This window comes from Lichenostomus cassidix, chromosome 14 (assembly GCF_008360975.1).
Source record: "Lichenostomus cassidix isolate B80296 chromosome 14, HeHo_3.0, whole genome shotgun sequence".
NCBI lineage: Eukaryota > Metazoa > Chordata > Aves > Passeriformes > Meliphagidae > Lichenostomus > Lichenostomus cassidix.
In genome coordinates, this window is record NC_139495.1 from 15,493,533 (window position 1) to 15,516,208 (window position 22,676).

The 22,676-nt window shown below is 56.2% G+C and overlaps 1 protein-coding gene across 2 annotated transcripts in view; it reads left to right on the forward strand.

Annotated features, from left to right (window-relative positions):
* The first annotated feature begins 5,807 nt into the window (after window positions 1–5,807).
* The window catches only part of NTN3 (netrin 3), a 32,795-nt gene continuing 15,926 nt past the window's right edge, over window positions 5,808–22,676 (forward strand). Inside the window, exons 1-3 of one of the 2 annotated variants that reach the window (XM_085075241.1) lie at window positions 5,808–5,894; window positions 6,351–6,462; window positions 15,332–16,327. In XM_085075241.1, coding sequence (XP_084931367.1) covers window positions 15,361–16,327 — 967 coding nt within the window. In that variant the 5' untranslated portion in view covers window positions 5,808–5,894; window positions 6,351–6,462; window positions 15,332–15,360. Of the gene's footprint in view, window positions 5,895–6,060; window positions 6,463–15,331; window positions 16,328–22,676 lie in introns of those variants that run through there. The other variant, XM_085075242.1, reaches the window with a different exon arrangement.

Sequence of the window (22,676 nt, forward strand, 5' to 3'; positions counted from 1 at the left end):
GCACTTCAATCCCACCATCACTTTAAAAAACAGGAATTTGTTTATATCACAGTAGCAGCTGCTGCTTGCTACTGAGCAAGCTCTGGAGCCACCAGAGCTGCTTGAGGTAAGTTTGAGCAGCAACAGGCCCTGCTGCCTTGGAGACCTGGGCTGGCATCTCCATGCTGCGACTCATGGTCCCAGCAACAAGCTGGGAGCAAACCAAGGCCCCCCGTGCCATGCCCAACTGAGCAGCAGAGGCACAGCCCAAGCTGCTGAGGCTCTCTGGAATCCCAACCCAAATCGACACAAACACTAAAGGCTGAATTGGTTTGGAGCAAGCAAGACACAAGCCAAACCTCAACCCTAATCATGCCAGAGGCAGCCTAGCAAGCTGCTCCCGGCTCACACAGGACAGCCTCCATCTGCCAGGCAGGTTTGTGGATCTCCTCCCTTGGTGTGTCCCTGGGAACACCCCTGAAGCACCAGGCACTGTGCTCTGATTGCAACGTCATTCTGCAGTGGACGCCTGCTCTTCCAACGCTGCGGACGAGGTGTTATCTGCCAACCAGCAGGGCTCACATTCCTCCGGTGTGGGAGCACTGCCCAACTCCTTCAGATGCCTGCACAAAGATTGGAGCAGGGAAAGGAGAGCAGACAGGACTGGTGTCCACAGCACATGAAGACACTGAGGTACCTGATGAGGTTTATTAAAAGAGCCCCTTGTGTTAAAGCTAAGTTTTGCTTCTGACTTCAGGCCTGTGAGCAACATTTGGGCCCTTGGAAAACAGTTCTTAAAATGCAGGTGGGATATTTCCCGGGAGAAACCCTCACTCTGCATCCACAAAATCCCGCTCAGCAGAGATGCTGCTGGTGGGCAGCTGTGCATCCTTGAGGGGCCCCACTGCCCCGAGAGCATCCTGAGGCTTCTGCCGTGGCACAAGGAGTGCAAGACACGCACAGCATCCTCCCACTTGTGCCAAGCACAACATCCTTCCCCTGATGGCAACAGGACAGGCGCAGCATCCTCCTGCAGATGGAAACACACACTCAACTGTCAGTGTTCCTGTGGGACTGGCTTATCCCGCTGTCCCTATCCATCGGAATCTCTCCCGGCAAAGCCCGAAGTCCGCAGCTGCAGCTGCAGGTGAACGGCTCCACCTCGCGGCCGCTGCGCCGCCCGGAGCTGGACCGTCCCGCGGCTGCTGTGATCGCTTCCTTGGGGACAGACATGTCCCTTTGCTTCCCGTGGGGAAGAAACATGCCGGTCCGTGGCGATCACTGCAGAACAGGGGCACACAGACGGGAGTGTAAGGTGTGGGGGTGACATTCTCGAATGGTCTGCACACACAGCCATGGCAGTGATGTGGGAATGGAAATAGTTAAAGATGAACCAAAGCGTGTTCAGGGAAGGGGCAGGCTCAGGTCTTGTAGCTTGGGAAGCTGATCAGAGAGAAAGAGGCACAAATTCAATTCCTGACCCCAGGTGTTTGCTGGATAGGGGGACCTAAGACACACTTATCACATTTAGCATTGTCTAGGAATGTCTTCACTGTGAGCAGGGACATGCAAGTCCCTTTGCCATGGGCTAGAAGTAGCAGCAGGGGAATAACACAGAGCTGAAGATGTGCTAGAAGAGCAGGACCTGGAGTGCCTGCAGAACTGCTACTTCCTAGGAGCATGGAGAGTGTTTGAGGGCTGTGTTGCACATCATCCCTGGCCGCTGCAGCATCTTTCCACAGCATCCCCCCAGTCCAAGAGCGGGACAGGCAGTGGCACCAGGACATAGCCTCAGCACACACTGCTGCAGGTTCAACATCTCTCCAGCCTCTCCCTGGCTCTACCTTGCTATCAGACCGCAGTCCCTTGGACTGTCCCACCTTGGCCTGGAGCTGTAAGCTGAAGCTCTAGCACTGTGCCTGTGTAATGTTCATGCTGGGATGAGCAGAGGCAGGGCAAGGCAAAGTCCTTGTAATGTCACTGCAGTGGTTATATGTGCTGAATGCAGTTATACGCTGGGTTTGTTAGTGATGTCACACTGGGTTCCTTTTCCCCAAGCCACACTCACTGCACACCTTTCAACAAACAAACCCTGTCTCAACTATGGTGAGCTGCCTCTATTGATCTTTTTGGGTGGCAGAGAAGAGCTGTTTTGGCCTAGAGCAGGGCTACTGGTCCCCCGGCAGGACCTGTTTGGGCTGCTCCCCGTATCCTCACAGTGCTCAAACCCTGGGTGCTGCCAGCACCTGGACCCCAGGCTGGACAGGCAGCCCAAGAGGTCTCTGTTCTCCAGCTGTGCAGAGCAAGAGGAAGAACCCAAATGTACCATGGATGCACTGGACCTGCAGGAAGGCTGGTGGTGAGCAGGAGGGTCAGGGTGGATGGAACAGATCCCCAAGGACTGCTGAGCATCAGGTGAGCCCCAAGCCACTGGTGTGACAGAGCATGGCAGGATGCCTTGGGAAAAGCACATCCCATGAGGAGTGTGTCTGTACCTCCCTGCAAGGTCACATTTCAGTTCCTGGGGACAGCTTATGTGACCTGCACCCCAAAAGAAACCATGTGTGGGGACAGACTCTGAGAACAGGGTGGGAAGGAAGATGTGTCTGTCAGGAGACTGGTAGTTCCGAAAGGGAGGCAGATGAGGTGCCCTTGGAAGAGTAAATAGCACAGAAAGAAGGGAGACATGAGAATTATGGAGTCATCCTGAAGATGACCCAAGGGCTGAAATGGGATCCTCCTCTCTCACTGCACTGGGAGAGGGGCCCATGGGACCAATCAAAGGAAAGAGTCCTCCCAGCTGACAGTAAACCTCTTCCTTCTCCAGTGAGGAGGTTAAAGAAGGGCAGTGGGGAGGCAGTAGGTAGGGTCTCTTCCCTGCTTGTCTGGAAACATGAGTCTCCACCTCAAGAGTCCATTCTGACATGCCGGGATGGGTCTGGTACTATCCGCTATGACATGTTCTCCTTTCTCGGCGGAGCTGGGGACTGGATTACAGTTGGGCTCACCTGGCAAGTGAGCCAGCCGCGGGGCGCCGGGCCCTGGCGTCACCGCGCATCCCGCGCCCGTGGCCGCTCCCTGTGCCCTGCCCCTGTGTGGCCCGGGGGGACCCGGCTGGCGCGGCCCCTCTTTGAGCAACGGGGCCGGCAGGGGGCGCGCGAGCACCGCGCACCGACAGCGGGAGGCTCGGGGGTGTCAGAGGCTCGGGGGGTGTCCGCTGCTGGCTCCGAGCTGCTCTGAGGGCAGAACGCAATGGCTGAGAGAGTCCTCTGCAGGGCTGGGCTGGCTCTGAAGCTGTGCTACGGGGGGAGAAGAGGCGGGTGAGGTACACAGGACAGGAGGGGGCATCAGCCTGGGGGACAGATGGCTCCAGGGAGACCGTAGAGCCCCTTCCAATTCCTAAAGCGTCTCCAAGAGAGCTGGAGAAGGACTTTGCAGTGACAGGACATGGGGGAATGGATTCCCACTGCCAGAGGGCAGGGTTAGATGGGATATTGGGAAGGAATTCTTCCCTGTGAGGGTGGGGAGGCCCTGGCACAGGTTGCCCAGAGAGGCTGTGACTACTGCATGCCTGGAAGTGTTCAAGGCTAGGTTTGAATGGGGGCCTGAGCAGTTTGGTCTTGTGAAAGATATACCTGCTGTGCAATTGGACTGAATGATCTTTTAAGGTCCCTCAAAGCCATTCTGCAATTCTGTATCTGCCCTAGCTGAATTGGTGCCGCTGCTTCTGCTCCAACAGCTTGTGGATGTCTGTGTCCTTTCAGCAATCCTTTGTTGACTGGGAGGCCTGGCTGGCACCAAATTCTGTGCCTTCATGAGGCACAAGGAGCAGGAATGGATGCAGAATGGGAGTTTGCAATGGGCAGAGCTTCCTGCAGCCAGCAGGGTGACAAACCACACAATGTGCTTGCCCGCTCCTCCTCCCAGCCCTGACAGATCTGCCCAGGAAGACAGTGAGCACTGGGTGATGTCAGCATGCTGAGGAACACCAAGAGGGTCTCACAGTCTGATTCCTACCTCAGTGCGTGTTCCATCCCCACTGATGTCTTTAGCATTCCCATTTGCCAAACCCAGTTTCACATCTTTCACTCAGGCTCTCCACCCTCAAAGAGGGAACAGGGGAAACAGGGATTCAGGGAATAGCTTCTGCCCATCTCAGCTGAGCTTTCACTGTCATGAGGCCTGTGAATGGCAGTCCCAAGACTTTTCCATTTGATGGCCAGTGCTTCTAACATCATGTTTGGGTCACAGGATGGTGGGGGTCTAATGGGTGTGAAAACAGCAGCACTGAGGTTGCGGTGATGCAGCCCCCTGAGCTCAGCACCACCCTGGAGCAGCCAGGCCAGGCTGCCTCAGTATCACAGCTCATGTTCATAGCTGTCCTTGTGCTTCCTGGTGAGGTGTCCATCCCTTGGATAATTCCTGCTTTGTGTCACTTGAGGATCTTCAAGCCATACCCCATTTTGCCCTATTGTCTTCAGCATCCCAGTCTGTCCCTGGTCCAACACCGTCTTGACAACCCTGGGCCTTGCTCTGCCCTGCAGTCTGATCTAATCCCACACAAAGCAAACATTGGTCCTGCACTTGCTTCTCATCTGGGATCTGCATTGGGGCTGCCTTTGTGGTTTCTGGCTTGACTGCCCAGCTCTCCAAATGTACAGTTGTCCCTGAGAGAGACAGGGGAGTTAAAAGACAGCTGTAGCATTGGACTTAGCCTCGATGTTCTCCTGCCCATGGCCCAGGTCTCCTCTGTCCTGTCACCTGGTGGCTTTACCCTTGTTTATCCACATCCCTGCTGCTGGAATAGGCGGGGGGGAAACATGTTTACTGCAAAAAGGCAGAGAGCAGAAAACAGCATTTCCCCTGGGGGCTTGCAGGCAGCTGGGATCTGCTCCTTCAGCGAGCATCTGCCAGCCGGCTGGGAGAGCTGCTCCTGCAACCTGCTGCCCCAGAGCAACAGGATGTGGGTAACCAGGGATCCCCGCTGGGGGGGGGGGTGATGGTGGGCAGGGGCTTTGAACGTAATGGGAGGGCACTGTTCTGGCACCTTGCCCTTCTCCCCATCTCCAGTGCTGTCTTCAGTCCTCACATCCACTGCAAGGGTAACTACTAGAGGATGTTCCTCAGGCCAAACTGGGCAATGTGTGGGCTGCAGGGCTGTGAACATGGCCCCAGTGAGGGAGGGAATCCAGGTCCGGGTTTCTTGCTCTCCTCTACCACCTCGCACAAACTGATTAAATTAGTTTCACCTTTTTCGTGCCCCACTCGCAGGTGGCCTGGGGATAGCGGAGCAGACCCCCTGGGGGCAGCCCGGAGGCGGCCGTGGTGGCTACGGAAGTGTCCCGCTTCCCTCCCTCCCTGCCCAAAAGTCAGAGACCAGGGGCGACCCTGGTGTAGCAGCTCGTGAAAAGCCCCTGCACCACGGGATGGAGCAGAGACTCCAGCCTCCTCCATACGAGGAGCTGATCCCGCCTGGTAAATGCCTCATTTGCTTTGGGAAGCAAGGGGAGAATAACCGGCTGCCTTGACTGTGGCACCGCTGAGCCCTCGGCGTGGTGGGCTACAGTCCACAGCCAAGCGCACTCCTCGGGGATGGACCCGCTGTGGGCTGAGCGAACTCCCGGCGTGCGGCGGGGCTGGCCGGGCGGCAGGTGGGACCGCAGCCACCGGGACCGCCGCAGCGTTGACCGGCGGGAGGGCTGCCCCCCGGCGGGGCGGCCCCTGGGACCCCGCGGGGAGGGCTGCCCGCCGGCGGGGCGGCCCCGCTTGCCGCCCGGCTTCAGCCCTGCCCGCTGGGCTGCCGGCGGGGCGGAGGGCGGAGGCAGGGCTGGCAGCGGCGGCGGGCGGCGCACACGCACACACCTCCCTGCATGTGATTAAATGGCTCGAAATCTGCTTCTGATTTCCTCGGGGAGGTGACTTTTCCCTTCTTTTCAACCCGGGATTTATTGGAGCCTTTTTACTCCGCTTCCAGGCGGCGGTCGGGGCTCAGTTTCTCCAATTTTTTCTTTTCGTTTCGTGGGTTTTGTTATTTTTTTTGTTTGTTTGTTTGGTTTGTTAGTTTTGGGGTTTTTTTAAAGGGGTGTTTTTTCTTTTCCCTTTCCTCTCCTTTTCGCCCTCCCCTGCCGCCTCCCCCCCTCCCTCCCGCAGCCGAAGCAGCCGCGGGCGGTACGGTGGAGCGGGCGGGAGCGCGGCCGGCTGCGGGCACGGCGCTGGGACCCGCCCGCACCGTTGGGAGCAGCGCTCCCGCTTTCCACTATTTCGCCTTATTTAGCCCCCCACGCACAATTGCCTAGAAATTTGTTGTCGTTGCTTTCCCCCCACCACCACCCTTTTCTTCACTTCTTTTCCTTTCTTCGTGCTGCGGACAGCACCGGGAAGGAGCTACCCCTGCCCGCCGTCCGCCCCGCCGCGGCCCCGGCTCCTCTCGCCGCCGCTCCCGGACCTGTCGCCTAGACCGGCCCCGCTACCTGCCCGGCCGCGGTAAGCTGCGCTCCCAACTTCCCGGCGCTCCGGGCTCCCGCTCTCCTCCCCACCGCTCCCTCCCTCGTTGCCTTTTATTCCTCCCTCTCCCCCCGCACTCACCCTCCCTTTATTTCCCTTTCTATCCTTTCACCGCCGAGAACGGGACCTCCCCGCGGAGGGGCCGCCCGCCCGCCGCCGAGCCGCGCTCCCGTCCCCGGGCAGCTCTGGCCGCCGCAGCTCCGCGCTCTGGCCCGGATCGGCCCGGCCCGGCCCGGCCCGGCTCGCTGCCGCCGCCCCGCAGAGCCGGCCCGGGGGTTCTCGGCGCTGTACGAAGCCCCGCGGTGTCGTAGCCCAGCGGAGTCCCGGGCCCGCTCAGTGCGGTGCGGACAGATGCGGGAGCCCTGCCAGGCCGAGTCTGCGGTGCCAGACCCGGCTAACCGGGCACGGGGCACACACGTGGTCCCCTGCCTGCCTCTCCCACCACAGGCCCTTCTCTGCCTGGGAGGGCTCCACCGGCACAAAGCCACCTTGGCGAGTGGCATCGCCCTTGCCACCATCCCAGGCTTGGGTCCATCTCTGATCCCTTCCCAAGAGACCCCCCTGCAGGGTGGCTCAGAGGGTTGGTTCCATTTGGAAACGGCTCCCATGGGATGTGCTTGGCTCCACAGCAGTTCTGGGGCCAGACTGGATGAGACCCTCGGCACCCCCAGCACACGGCCCTGAGCCACAGCTGGGTTGAGAGCTCTGGCCAGTGAATGTGAGAGCAGGTGGCCACACGGGAAGAAGGGAAGCTGGGCTGCATTTTGGTGGGTTTGCTTTTGCTTTCCTCTCTTGGAATTACTGAAGCCTCATTTCGTCAAAACGCCATCCCACCCACAGCTTCCTTGGCCCACCGGAGAGTGGGTGGGTGGAAATACCTTTCTTGGGATAAGGACTAACTCGTATGATGGGGGATGCGGTGCTTGGCAGTTTGCTATGTCGCCAAGCAGGGTGGGTGAGGAAGGCCCTGTGGGAAGGAGCACGAGCTCCTCTGGCAGTGCAGTGGTCCTGCTGGCTCGATGCTCATCTGGGCAGCACTTGGGCACGGATATTCGTTTCGCAGGGAGCTCATCCCATGAATGCATGGGATGTAAGCCACGCTGAGCATCCCCATCTCCATCTGTGCTGTTTGTGTTGGACCTGTAGCCAGGCTGAGACAATACTGAGCGTAGACCTGGATGTGCACACCCCTCATGGCTGGAAATGCCACAGATCCTTCTTCCCCAGCCAAGTTTGCTCTTGCCCATCTCTCAGAGCCAGGAGAGGCTAGAGCTTTCTGTGACTGGTGGAGAGGGATGTGGCTTCAGCCGTGTGCTGGAAACACCCTCCAATGTGTTTGGATGGACGGAGGGCAGCTTTTTTTCTCTTTTTCTGCAATATCTCGTTTACAAAACAGAGGGAGCTGCTGTGCTGCTCTGGCACCTGTTTAGAGCGGGCTGATGGGGACAGAACCAGCAGTCCTAGAGCAGGGTGGGCTGCAAGACCCAACACCCCTTCCTCTTCCACCTGTGTGTGGAAGGAAGATAGGTCCCTGCAGAGAAGAGGGCAGGTGTAATGCCAGGTTAGGAAGGAGCTAATGTGTGTCTGCAGACTGTGGAAGAGAGAAGCCTGGCCTAGGGATGCAGCTGAGCACAAGATGCTCACCAGAAATGCAAGCTGCTAGGCATCGAGGCTGAGAAGCATTTCCGCTGCTCCCTGAGCACCAGAACAATGATGTCTTCAGTCTGGGTTGAATGGAATGGGAGGTCCCACCTTGGCTGGCTGCTGGCAGATGTGTGGCTCTGAGAGGGGGTTTCCCCAGCCCTGAAGGAGGAGGTGAGCATTAGTGTACACCTTGGGGCATGTGCTGAGATGTCGTCAGCAGAGAAGCAGCCCACCATGTCAACAGTGATGAGGCAGCACCTCTGCCTCCTGTTCCCCCACCCTGGTTAGTCAGGCCCTGCTCCATAAGGAAGCAGTTATTTTGTGCCCCTTCGAGCCCCTCCCTGAGCCTGCGCAGGACACTTGCACTCAATATGGAAACACGACAGATTTTCCATATTCCGCTTTGCCCCGTGATGTTTAAAAATGTACGTGACAGCTTCTTCCTAATGCTGCAGGCTTGGCTGGCACTCAAGCAATAACAGACTGTGGGACACCGGGGGCACGAAATATTGTACCAATAGCCTGACAGGGGGTAAAAAAAAAAGGGATGTCAAAGTGCAGTGTGTTTCCGGCCTGTTGTTGTGAGCCATTCTCTGCCTGATGTAAGAGATCTTTCAAAGCTGGCCAAATGTTGTCATCTCTGAATACCATTTTAAATATTCATCCAGACTATTTTCAACATCTGTGCCCGGCATGTTGTGAAAATGCAATGAGGGATGTTATGGAAACCAGATCACTTTATTCTCGTATGGAGTGGAAAGGGGTGGAAGCAATGAGGTCTTCTGGACTGGGATTGTGAGTCCCTTGCATCCACTGGGAGTAGCAGGAGGAAAACCCTCTGCACCTTGAGGGATGCTGCTGGGAGCACTCAACAGAGCCAAGCACTGTGGTAGGAATGTGCAAAGGGGTTCAGGAGACTGGGGTGGGGTTAGAGTTGGGTAAAACAACTAACTGGTCAAAAGGTAGTAGAGATTAATAAATGGGGTAGAAAAAAATCATGGAACACCCTGACTTGGAAGGGACCCACAAGGACCATTGAGTCCAAATGCATCCAGGCAGTGCTTGCTTGTCCTGCAAGGTCAAGGGCTCCAAATGCCTCCTTGGAGTTGCTGTTGCATTGAGAACTTTAGGAGACGATCTCCAGCTTGCAATAGCCGGGGAATGCAAGAGTATTGCAGTGAAATGGATTCAGGCCCACATCATATGGGTGATATCTATGCTGAGGTCTCCTCTCCCAGGAGTGGCACACCCTCTACTCAGGGCCTGTGGTGAACAGAGTGGGCATGGGGGAGCCAGCAGGACACCCATGCTGGGTGTTGGTCCCTGTTGTGATCAGCTAGGCTTATGACTTACTGAAACTAGTGAGCAGGGATGTGTCCAAGCATACCACATTTGACAGCTCCATGCACATGACTGGGTAGCCTGGGGCCATTCACTTTATGGTGGATTTCTTTCTCTTTTATTTTTTGGTTGTTTTCGATAACCTTGGAAATCTGGGCTCCATTTCTGCCTTTTGTAACATCAGGCTGCAACTAATTCAAGCCAGGCCAGATCCTGACCACAGGTATGCCAGTGTAAATTTGAATGGAGTTGCTTACGTCTTGGTTTGGCCCAATGTGAATGGAGTTACTTTGGGCTGATGCCAAAGGACTGAGGTCAGAATCTGGCCCATCCTTTCCTGTATGCAGTGTAATTTGTACGCGTCTCCTGGCACCACCGGGGTATCATATGGCTTGTGTAATTCTGGCTCTGATCTGCCAAGAGTGCATTGCAATATCCATCACCCACAGTGCCTGCTACAGGAAGATGCTGCTGTGCAATTGCCCCCCTGAGCTGTTCAAAGGGCCGAGAGCCCGAGGGGCTGAGTAGAGTGCGCAGCCCTGCAGATGTGGGGCCTTAAGCACTCAGAAGCTTCTGATACTTAAATATCAGAAGAGATGAGGGAGCCTGTAAAGGAAAGTGAGGCATCTCCTCAGTGCCATTAGCCATGTCCCAGGTGGGCACCGGTTCCTCCATTAGCAGCTGGAAAGGCGATTAGCACTCCCAGCCACACTGCATCCCTCCAGCCTCTCCCAGCTCACGCTCTCTCCCTCTGGAAAGCTGAGCTGGACCAGTACCCTGGCTCCATGGAGTTCTTCTTTTCACTTTAAATACCTCTCAGTTGTGTTTTTATATCCCAGAAACACATGGAATGATTTATCCATGGCCAGAGCAGAGTTTGGGCCTGATTGTCTTTGTTAGGTGGAGGAGTTAAGCTTTGCCCAACTGGCAATGGCATGATGGGTGAGGGACCTGGGTATCCAGGGACCCTGCAGCCCCACAAGATGGATCTTGTTCATGGGCTGGACAGAGCTGCAGGGGGTCACTCCCACAGCATGTGTGGCAAAGGAGTGCAGATGCCCTCATAAGAGAGGGCCTGGAACAAGGAGGAAATGGGCAGGTTGTAGAAGCAGATACCCCCTGGTTAAAGGACATGCTCTGGTCATTTGTGCCGGGTTTCAGCTTCTCTGAGCACATCATTCCTCTTCTGCTTTGGATCCTGTCCCATCCCCTCAGTGGCTTCCTTCTCAGAGGGCATCTAAGGTGCTGGTGGGCTTTACTGGGGATGACGGAGCTCAGGGACAAGCAGTCCTTCTGGATCAGTCTTACCCAAGAGTCTTAGTTGTTGGACCCCCTCAAGTACTCAGGTCCTTTAGTCCTTGCCCAGGAGTCTCTGCTTCATGCTCCATAGCTTTTGCTCTGCATGTTTGTGCCCCACATGACTGGGTGACTCTGTCCCTGCCCCATGCTGGCACCCAGGACCTCATCCCTGTGCACAGGGCGATGCAGCACCTTGTGAGGACCAGTTATTCCCATCTCAACCAGTTCCAAGTAAGGCCATGTCTTTTCCTTGAGTGGTGCAAGTCCCCCACACAGTGTTCTGGCCTGGCCTGAAGGAGAAACCCAGTCAGCTGCACCGTGGCAGCAGCATTGGTACAGGGGCACCAACATGGGGGAGCAGCACAGGTCCTTGGCAGGAGGGAAGCACCATTCCCATGTCATTCCTTGGGGTATTCCTATCCCCTTCCAGGGCAGTGCTGGCTGCTCAGCTTTAGCCATCACCTGCCTTCTAAGCCCACATTTTTCCAACAGCAGAGCACAACTTGTGCCTTCCCCTCCACTTTAATTAGAGAAGGCTGCTCCTGTGCTGCAAAGGTCCTGGGATCAAATCTGGTTAATAACCCTCTTCCCTCCCTGCCCTGTGTTGTTCTACCTAATCCTGTGATTACTTCAACAAAGTTGCTGTGGCCCAAGTCTGCCGGCTGGTGATCCTGGGCCTGCTGTAGGCACCAGCATCCGTGTTGTGAGAAGTTTGCTCTCCTGCCTCACCTGCTGCACTTGGCACATCCATTCTATTTTGGGGGCCAAGCACCTACCCATGGCTCAGCATTGGGAAACCTGGAGGTCCTGGCGTGCATCTGCACCCAGCATCACCCCTGATAGCACTGCCTCCTGGACAGAAGATGGAAAATGAACCCACAGTGGGCTGGAGCATCACCCTGACAAGTGTCCCATAAGGCAGGGAAACACTACTGGTCGCTCTGGGAAGCATGTGGTTGTAGAGAGAAGAGGTGTGGAGGTGTTGGATGTGGAAGCTAATTTTTTTAAAATCACTTCTGAAGCGTTCTGGCAGTATGACTTTTTTCCAAGCCACAAGGCTGTTAGCATTCCCGGAGTGGAGGAGTGAGGAAATCACCCACCGCAAAAATGCAGCCGCTTCTGGGGAAGAGCTGGGAGGGCAGCTCCCTCGGGAAGGGTGAGCCCCGCCACCGCATGCCCACGGGCCACGGGTGCTGCTGGTGGCAGGGAGCTGGCAGCCACTCGAGAGCCTTGCTGAAGACACCTTCCAGGGATGCTGTCCCTGGGAAAGGCACCCCATTGCTCAAGTCTCTGCTCATGCTGGATCCAGGAGCATGCTGGGCGGGATTTGGCACCGAGGGTCATCACAATTCTCTCTGCTTAGTCAGCAGTGTCTCCATTTGATCTGGACCAGGGGCAGCAAAAATGGGAAGTGGAAAGGAGGGGGCAGATGGGGGCTGGGGTGAGAAATACCCACTCCCAGGCCTCTCTGGCAGCTTGCCGGCAGTCCTGGGGTCATGCTGAATATGCATAAAAGGGAGCAGATTGCAGTTTGCCCTCCTCTCCAATACGGAGGTGAGGCCCACGGAGACCACTGGCCCCAGCTCTCTTTCAGTGGGATAACGGGGTGAGCTGAGCATGGAGTGTGCATGCCTGTGTGTGGTCCTGTGGATGATAATGATTTCCATTCATGCCCTGCCTCCACAGCACTGATGCGCTGCTGGGCAAGTGTTGGCTCCCCAATGGCTGCTCCCTGGCAGCAGAGGCACCAAAACTTTGGCACTGAATCTCAGAGACTTGTGCCTTGGTAAGACTGGCAGGAGGTACAGAGCTTCCCATTGGGGCAGGGAGGATGAGCAGGGGATGCTCGTGTCCCCAGGCATGCCAAAACCAGTGGCCCTGGGTCCTAGACGTGCTGCCCCAGTGCTCATAACAACTTTGCCTCTGGGCTCTCCTCTGGCCACTAGAGATGCTGCTGCTGCTACTGCCCCTGGGCAGGGGTTTCCTCACACCTTTGTGTCGTACCAGAGAGGAAATTAAAAGGCCTTTGCGAGTGGCATTCTTGAGCATGTCCCTACTCCTGTCACCTTGCTGCCACAGGAGAGAGGGGGTAGAGGGTGGAGGAGATTTCCTTGTCAGGGTTTATTAGGTGCTTTGTTCCATACATCCTGATTCTCCCTGGAGTGGATGGATGCAGCTGCTGAGGACCCCTGGGGGCTCCTCCTCTCTCCTCCTGGTGCAGAGGTTTTCCCCCAGGGTTGTCTCCATGCTAGTGCTGCCCTGTGGGTGGTGGAATGGGAGGTGATGGCTGCAGAACCTGACTGGGTGCCCTCTGCGGGATGTGCAGTGGGAGGGGGACAATGCGGGGCAGAGGACTGGCAGCCCCACAGGGCTGAAGGTGCTGTGCTGGCCTCTGCAAGTACACACATGGCGAGGTCTTGCCGGGCATTGAGGGGCACCTTGTAGGCCATTTGCTGGGTGAAAATACAGGAGCAGGGCTCTGCCAGTGGGCTGGCAGGGGCTCATGCTTGCTGTGCACTGCTCAGCACCCGGCAGGGGCTGGGGATCATCCCGTCAGGATTGTGTTGGGGGATTAACCAGCCTTTGCTCAACATGCAGATGCAGGGAGCTGGCAGCAGCCCCGGCTTCATCTCCTGCTCAGGAGGCAGCTGCCTACAGTGAGGCTGGGAGTCCCAATGGGGCTCTGTGGGCTGCCTGCAGCAGGGGATGCTCTTCACTGCCTGGTGCTTGAGGTACAGCATCTCCTCTGCTGTGGTGACTGCTACATCACTGCAGTCTCTAATCCTGTAGTCACACTCCTCAAATAGTGGGGTTTTAGCACAGTGGGCACTCCAGGGACAGTATCCTTTGTCTTGCTGGCAGCCAAGTCATCAAGCCATGGGCTGACATGTCCCCAGAAGTCTCTGCAGCACTCTGGTAAAGCTGGAAATGTGCTGCTGGGGCGATGCAGGGACCACCAAGGAAGCTGCCAATTTTTCACCTGTGAACCACTGGTGATGGATCTCTTTTTCCATCAGCAAAAGATTAAGCAGTGAGGAAACAGCACAGAAGTGGCAGGGGCAGGTTTTGCCCTGGGGGAGATGTCCTAGGATGGGCTGAGACCACTGTTCCAGTTATTCCCTTGTCAGGCACAGGCTGTGGCTTCTGGGCTAACCATGGCTGGGCAGGGAGGAGCTTCCCCTCATTAGTGGTTTGGCAGCCTGAAGAGACAGCTTTCTTCCACAGTCATGGCTCCTTTTTCTTTGCAAAATGAATAACAAACCAAAAAAAAAGTTCTGGATCATTGAAATGGGCTGTTCCTTGGAGCCTCCTTTGGCCAGAGTGGGCACCTGGACAGGCAGGAATGGCACTGGGGCTGTAGGTGGGGGCTGGAGCTGGGGATGCTGGGCTGGATCATGCAGAGCTTCATTCCTCAGAGAGAAACACAAACCCCAAGTCATCATGTAAGGATTTACTAGTGGGAGAGGGGACGATCAGGGGATCCCCTCCTCCTGCCTGGTTGCGGCATTGGGCTGGTTGAGACTGGACAACTTGGCTTTGGCTCAGCACAACCAGAATGGCAGGACTGATGCCACTCACCCATCCAAGAGGCTCAAGCATCTGCTATGGTAAGAATGGGACATGGCCAATCTGTATCATGTGGCATGTCCTTGATGCAGTCAGAGCCAGCAGGAGGAAATGTGACCTCCAGACCTCTTTCACTCTTCAAGCCAGTAACTCAGGATGTGGACCACATCCCCTGGGAGCCACTCATCTCCCTGGATCTGTGCTGCAGCTGCTGGGAGATGAGCCCAGCTATTTGGTCCTGGCCTTTTCCCCCATCAACAAACACACCAGTCCCAGACCTGGATTTCTTGGCGGTGAGGACAGAATAACTTCCTTTGCTACTGGGTAGTGTGGCAGAGGAATTTCGAGGGGATCCAGCCCCTGGCTTGGAGAAGCCACTGTGCCCATAGCCAGCAAGGAAAGTGGTGCCATGCGCATTAGCCCCAGGACTTCATCCCAACAAGCTTCTGCCTCTTGCACAATGTGCCTTCAAGGTGGTTTTGCTGCTGTCCATTTCTCCTGCTCTGTCAGAAGCTGCTTTGTGCTGCAGGTCGATGACTTGGGGTTTGCAGCTCCTGTTGCAGCTGAAAGATCTCCCCCAGCTCTTCCCCACCACCAGCCCTTGTCAGCCATGCAGTGACAGGGTCTCTGAACTGTGTGTGATAGCCAGGGCTGCAGGCAGGCAAGAACATTCTTGTCACACCAGGACAGTTTGTAAGAGGCCATGTGGTACCCTGATTCCAAACTCCTTCATCCAAAACTCGGGTCCTTTTCCCATCTCCATGGTATTTCAGTCCTGCTGATGAGCAGTGAGGGATTGGTGTGGATGAGGCAACATGAAGTAATTGCCTCCCTGCCCCACTCCCAGGACACTGCATCAGTGGATATGGAGTGGGAAGGTGGGTACAGGTGATGGACCAGACATGGCAGAGTTTCCCAGCCCTTACCAGCCCTCCCAGCATGGGTAGTGCTGTGCCCATGGCACTGCTGGTGCCATTCACTCTTGTTCTTCCTCCAGGGAGGAGCCGCTTCGCTCTCCCCAGGAGGATGGAGATCCTGCAGCTCCTGCGCCTTCTCCTCACCACTGCCATGTTGGGCCTGTCCCAGACAGTGAACCCCTTCGTGGCCCAGCAGACCCCTCCAGACCCTTGCTACGATGAGAGCGGTGCTCCTCGGCGCTGCATCCCTGAATTTGTCAATGCTGCCTTTGGGAAGGAGGTTCAAGCCTCCAGCACATGCGGGAAGCCGCCGACACGGCACTGCAATGCCTCGGACCCACGCCGAGCCCACCCACCCACCTACCTGACCGACCTCAACACCGCCTCCAACATGACCTGTTGGCGCTCGGAAACCCTCCACCATTCACCCCAGAACGTCACCCTCACCCTCTCCCTTGGCAAGAAGTTTGAGGTGGTCTATGTCAGCCTCCAGTTCTGCTCGCCCCGGCCTGAGTCCACCGCCATCCTCAAGTCCATGGACTACGGCAAGACCTGGGTGCCATACCAGTATTACTCCTCCCAGTGCCGTAAGATCTATGGCAAGCCCAGCAAAGCCACTGTCACCAAGCAGAATGAGCAGGAGGCCCTGTGCACCGATGGCCTCACTGACCTCTACCCACTGACTGGGGGGCTCATCGCCTTCAGCACCCTCGACGGGCGACCCTCAGCCCAGGACTTCGACAGCAGCCCCGTGCTCCAGGACTGGGTGACGGCCACTGACATCCGTGTGGTCTTCAGCCGCCCGCATCTCTTTCGTGACCTGGGCAGCCGGGACACTGGCGAGGAGGAGGGGGGCATGGGCTCTACCCCCTACTACTACGCGGTAGGGGAGCTGCAGGTCGGTGGGCGCTGCAAGTGCAATGGGCATGCAGCGCGCTGCATCAAGGACAAGGAACAGAAGCTGGTGTGTGACTGCAAGCACAACACAGAGGGACCTGAGTGCGACCGCTGCAAGCCCTTCCACTATGACCGGCCCTGGCAGCGGGCCAGTGCCCGTGAGGCCAACGAGTGTCTGGGTAAGGCATTTTTAAATATTTTTGTTTTCTGGGGCTGAAATGCTAAAACAGGTCATTGGAGGAGGAAGTGATGGGTGCTGAGCCAAAGTGATGGAGTGTGCTTGTCCAGAGATGCCGGGGAGCATCCCCCTTGCTGGAGGACTGGGAAAGGCTCAGCCATCTGAGCTGAGTCACCTGTCTCTGCTGCAGGTGTTCCCTCAGAGATGCAGTGGTTCAGCCATGAGCCAAAGCACCTAAACCCTCCCAAAAATCACTGGTATCTTCTAGCCGGTCAGCAAAACCTCAGTGTGGGATGCCTGGCTGGGATTGTTTCCATTGGGCAGCAAACCAGCTGTGGGCCAGAGGAGTAATTGCAATAGTCCCCTGTGAGATGTGCTTGGGGCCAGGGAACAGGCAGAAAGATCTGGCAGAGGTTGAGGAAATATCCCAGTTCAATATTTTATCCTTCACATTCAGTCTGTGTGGTGGTTTTAGCCTGTCTGTCCTTGCAAAGGTTTCCAAAAGTTATAAATATTGTCACCAAAATGAAACATTTCCGAAACATCAAATTGGTGTTGCTTGGCTGTCCTGCTCATGAATCTTTGTGGAATTTTGGTGGAGATTTTTGCCTTTTGTCCTGGTTTGGGATGGTGCTGGGGGATGCCAGAGCCCTGGGAAGGTCTGGGAGAAGGAGAAATGGGCTTTCACTCCTTCTGGACCAGAGCCTGGGTCTCAGGGGGTGGCAGGAGGATAGAGACAAGGGAAAGATGTACCATTGATCAGCCTCTGAAAGGCTCAGTGGATGTGCCAGAGGTCAGAAGAACTTGTTAGTATTTGTGATCGATGTCTTGTTGAGAACCCAGCTGTCTGCTTCAATATATACGTTACAGCAAATTTCTTCTAAGAATGGCTAAAAAGGCAGTGGATTCAAAGCAAGTGCTGGACCTGATGCTTTAAGCCACCTCATGCCCTGTGGGAATGTGTCAACCCTTGTGTTTTTCCACTTGTTTCAAAAAGATGAGTTTTGGAGCTCAGAAAAAACCTTCCGCTTTGCACCCTCCTGTCGCTGTTGAGCAGCTAGCAGAGTAATGAATGCATCGGTTCTCAGTGGCAAGAAGGAATGACCTTTATTGTTTTGATTTCATCACATTTATAGAGTTCTCAAAAGTCACCCAGATTGGTCAGTCAGAAGCCTTCCCCCAGGCCTGATTGGCCAGGCCTGCACTGCCCAAGTTCTGGGACACTGTTCCAAAACATCCAAACTTTATCTTTATTTACAAAACACAAGAAAACCTCTCATGGGAAAAACTGTGCTAGCCACACCCTCCCAGGGCTGCTGCAGGTTGGGCAGGAGAGGCCTCCATTAGGTGTGTGAGTACATGGAAACCCCCAGGACACAAGGAGGACCTCACCCTGCTGGCTGCCTCCCTTGTGCTCCCCCCACTGTGCACCTGCCTCACCACCACATCCTCCAGTAAAGCCGGACGATAGCAGTGGAAGTGACTCTGCCGGCACAAAAGGGGTTAAACCAGTGGAGGCTCATTTTTGAGGAGCATCTGCAGATTTTCTGTCCTTCTCGTCCAGGGCGAGATGAAAGTCCCCTTGCTCTGAGCATCCTGCCCCCAGCTGCGTCACCCTTTTGGCAGATGGAGCTGAAAAGAAACGAGGGAGGGAAGAGGAGGCGGGGCCGCAGTGCCATCCCTTCAAGCCCTCCCTGACAGCCCCGTACACAAAGACCCTTCCCCGAGCTGCGTGTGAAAGTAGTTTTTTCCTGTTGATTCGCTCCTCTTCTTTCTCCCTTTACCCTCTCGGGCTTTGTGCCTTCCCTGAAGGGACCTGAAAGAGCTTTCTCTATTACCCGCCTCCGAAGGGTTTAGCGGCTGAAAGCTGGATTAGCTCCCCGAGCCTTCCCCTCTGTGCCTTTCAACAATGACATCTCCCCAGCCAGCACAAACAGACGCAGCAATTAGCACCAATTAAAAGGAGAGGCTGCCCGGGAAGTTCCCTTTGCTCAGCCTGGGGGCTGCGGGGTTTCGGACTGTCCTGTGGTCAGACAGCGGTGGCGCTGGCTCGTGGTGCTGGATGTCAGGCGTGGCGGGGGAGTGAGGAAGAAGAGGAGGAGAGTGGGTGGATGCAGGAGCTTGGCAGCTCAGGGCTAGGGTGGGGGATCGCAGCACCCTGAAAAGGGGTGAGAATGGATCCATGAGGCTGGTACAGCTTCAGATCATGCTGGGATATGCCAGCTCTTGGCTCTGTGCTCTCCAACACTGTTCATGGGGGTTTGTCTCAGTACAGTGCATGGGAGACTCTACCTGCTCCATCATGGGAACAAACTTGTCCCACAGCATGGCACAATGCTGGGACACCCATCCACGCAGCAGGAGGTGAGGACAAACATTTGTTGTTTCACCAGAATTTGTGCCTCTGTGGAATACACAGGTGAAACAGCCCAGTGCTGCCGAAGGTCTGAGCATCGGCACAGGGCGTGACCCCACCACGGCTGCCGTAGGGTGTCTGTGGATTTTGTGGGGACATCGCTGTGTTGCTGTGTTGGGAGGGTCAGTGTGAGTTTGGCAGAGAGGTTTGGGGCTGTCGCAGCCAGGACAGTGACAGTGGATTTGCCAAGCTGCTGACTTGCCAAGCGGGCATGGTGCCAGCTTTGTGCCACAGGGGGCATGGCCCAGTGCCTGGTGGTTGGAATCCATCGATCCACAGGCACAGGAGGCTCTCCTGACACCCCATAGGAGCTGCATGTCCCGCAGGGAGCTTGCCCTGCCAGTATTGGGATGCTCTGTGTGTCATCTGCTATGCCCAGGGCAGGGAAGAGGGACATGTATGTCTCCCCCCCAGCTTTTAGCCTGGGATAGGCTGCGTGATGGATGATCCCAGCAGGATGGCTGGCAGGAGCAGGATTGCCAAAATCCTGGGGACCCCTGTCTTTATCTCTGCAGACTCACACCTCCTCCTCCTCCCCACCACTGCTGCCGGTTCCGGCCTGAACCCACGAGCTGCGAGGGGCAGCCCGGTCGCCCTCTCGGCAGCCCGGCCCCCAAACAGCCGGCCCGGGGAAGGAGGGGAAGCAGATTAACACGAGGCAGCCACTGGAAGTAATTGATGCACTCGCTGGTGATGCGGGAGCTCTTGTTCCCTTTGTGGCCGCCGCGGCAGGAGCACTCCTCGGAGCACCAGGATAATGCACGCAGCTTGCTTTGATGCGAGGCCTCGGCGGGGAAGGGGCGGTGCTCTCCTGGGAAGACCTCGCAGGCTGCTCAGGGGGGATGTGGCGATCCAACCGGGATGTCGGTGCCTGAAAGCACCAGTCCCCGGAGCGGTGGTGGGATTTGGAGGATCATATGTAATTTCCCTGTGTCCTCTGCCCCTTCCTGTACATTTGCCCCTTCCCTTGGGAGTTCCCCTGACAGGATTCTCTGCACCTGCTCCCCAGTAGATGTGCTGGAAACCAGTGAGTTCCCAGCAGCACCAGCCGTGGTCCTTCCCTGGGGAGAGCAGGGGGAAGGCGATGGCTCCGGGAGGTGAGCAAGGGAGCAGCATGGACCTGCCATCCTTGCCTGGGCATCCCCCCCCAATCCTCCCCGAATGCAGTATCCCAGCAGATATGAAGTGCAGGGGAAGGCAGCCACCTCGGCAGAGGGGATTTACACTTGTCTGACCATCCAGAGTCCTGCTCCTCCCGGGATGGGGCTGGAGTGCTTCAGCCTTGTCCCTCCCAGCTCCTTGGGGAGGTCTCTCTCCTTCCACTTCTCCTCTTGCTGATTGGCAGCAGCAGAGTGAGCCCTTCTCTCCCAACACCTTCCCCAGGATGGAGGGGCAGTGTGGGTGGGAGGGAAGGGGCTGTTCTGGTCTCGGCTCTCATGGAACCGAGAGGTACAGCCTCATCCTGCTCTGTGTCCCAGCCAGGCTCTCCTGCAGCCAAAGCAGGGGCGTAGCTCAAATCCGCTGCGGGTTGGCAGCCGCAGCCGGTCTAGGGTTTCGCTGATCCGGCTGCCTTCCCTAATTATTCCCAGGGAACTTGTAGGGGCGGTGAGCCTCTCTCCTGCCCTGCGGGCTCCACTGCCTGCCCCACGTTTGCCTCGGTGTATGGCGCTGCCTGTCCTGTACCAGCGTCCCAGAGCCCCTCATGCTGTCATTCCAGGCTCCTACATCTGCAGCAGCCTGGAGGACGAGAGGTTTTGGGGTGGCCAGGGCCTGGGAAGGAGTTCAAACACCATCAAAAGGGAGACAAAAGGTTGCTCCATTGCAAGGTGTCGACATTTAATTAGTCTATTATTGCAAATTATTAGATCTTGTGATTGTTTAATTGATCATATGATTGTTTAATTGGGCATACTGTACAAGGGCGGAAGCGAGCTACCATGTAATTAGCCCCAAACTGTGCAATTAAATTCTTATTAATACCCCAAACAGCAGGGAACATTCAAGCCTTTAATTAGTGATTAACGGGAGACAGACAGAGCTTACAACTGCCTCAGTACTGAGGAACAGTGGGAGTATTTAGCTGGGTAAGAGGGGGACCTGTCTGCCCCGATTAGCTCTGGATGGCTGCACCAGGGCGTGAGGGGATTGTCATACATGCTGGTGTGACCCTGTCCCTGAGTGGGGACAGCCACCCAACCCAGCACGGTCAAGGCCAGCTAGGTCCCTCTGTTGGCTGTCTGGGATAGCTCCAGAATCCCGGCTTGGCAGTTTGCTGACACCCAGCCCAGAGCAGGCAGCACCACTGCCGGAAGGAGAGCAGACCATGCTGGGCAGCCAGGGGAGGTTTCTTCCCAAAAGCCAGCTCCTGGAAGGATTGGAAGATCTGCAGCATGTTCCCAGGGAAAGGTGGCCCTGGGGATGATCAGGACGAGCCAGGGTAAATGATGACAGGAGAAGGCCTCGCCAGTTACTTTCTCACCAATTAAGCTGGAGGCAGAGAGGGACCTGCACCAAGGGCAACGAATCATTACCCAGCCGTTCTCCTTCACTGCCCATTGCCTCCCCTAAGAGCTGCAGGCCCTTCTCCTTCCCCAGAGGATGCTGGGGGCATTCCAAGAGGGACACAAATTTGCCTTTTGGGATGACCCAACCTGCTTTTCAGTGCTGCAGGGGATAACAAGGCCCCTCCCCTCCCAAAAATTACTCCTTTGCCACAGTTCTGGGAGTTCTTTGCCTCAGTTCAGCAGCAAAAACCACCTTGGCTTGTCACTGTCCCTTTAGCTGGAGAGTGTAAGAGCACTCTGGGTGTCATGATACTTCATCGTGTCTCTTTCAGCCCTGGCAAAGCCTGTTTGAATGTCAGCATCCCCGGTTCAGCAGCATCCTGTGCTACCTGGGGCCTTGGGCAGTATTTGCTGCTCTCCATCCACACACCACAACCTAGAATTTGCCTCAAAAATCCCTATTTTCCACTGGCACCATGGAAAAAGAAAAGAGCTCAAAAGGCACAAGCCCCTGAAGGTACCTACAGCTGCACCGGGTGTTATTTTGATGCCTGCCATGTGATTTCTCACTAATCTCATAACTCGGGGGAGCTCTGGGGGCAGCCGAGGTTTGAGTGTGCTGGCACTAACCTTCTGCTCAGCTCAAGCCTCCAAAAAAAGCTCTTTTTTATGGTTGGGCTTTGCTCTGACTTTCTCCTCACAGCATGTCCATGGCCAGAGCACCAGGGCAGGCTAGGGAGCGTTTGATCTGTGCGGGGTGAAGCTCCCTCTGGTGCTGCCAGCTGCGGGGAGGCAACTTCACACAGCCGCCAAGCCAGGCCTGGGCAGTTAAATATGGGCTGACACATTAATGAATTTCACAGTACGCCTGGAAAAGCTCTCACCCAACCTCAATTTACCAGCATGGGGAGGGGGCGAGGGCTGGGGAGCAGGGCGCCATGTTTTGCCAAAGGAAATCTTGTTCCCATTATCTTTTTGCAAGAGTGTTAAGTGGGAATGGGCAGCGCTTTGCCTTTTTATCTTGCACACGTGGAATTGGCCAGGAGGACTGTGTGCTTCCTGGGGCTAATTTGAGTGTGCAGATGTTTCTGTGCATATCTGTGTGTGTGCCTGCCTGGGGCACATGTACAGCTCTGGGGGTATTTTGGTACACATCTGTGTGCACACGTGTTCACGTGTATGTTTGTGTGTGCACACACAGGGATGTGAGCACACAGGGGCTGCTGTGTGGGTTTCAGTGAGTGTGTGCCCCACACACAAGATAGAGCCATAAAGAGTTGGGGGCTCAGTTGCAGGGAAGGGGCTGTCGCATACCCTGGCATAAGGTGGGTGGTCCTGCTTGAAGGCCAGGTGGGCTCTGTCACCAGAGCCAGCTGTCAGGGAAGGAGTAAGGGGGAACGGTGGGGCTGCAAATGCCCAGCTGGCACTGC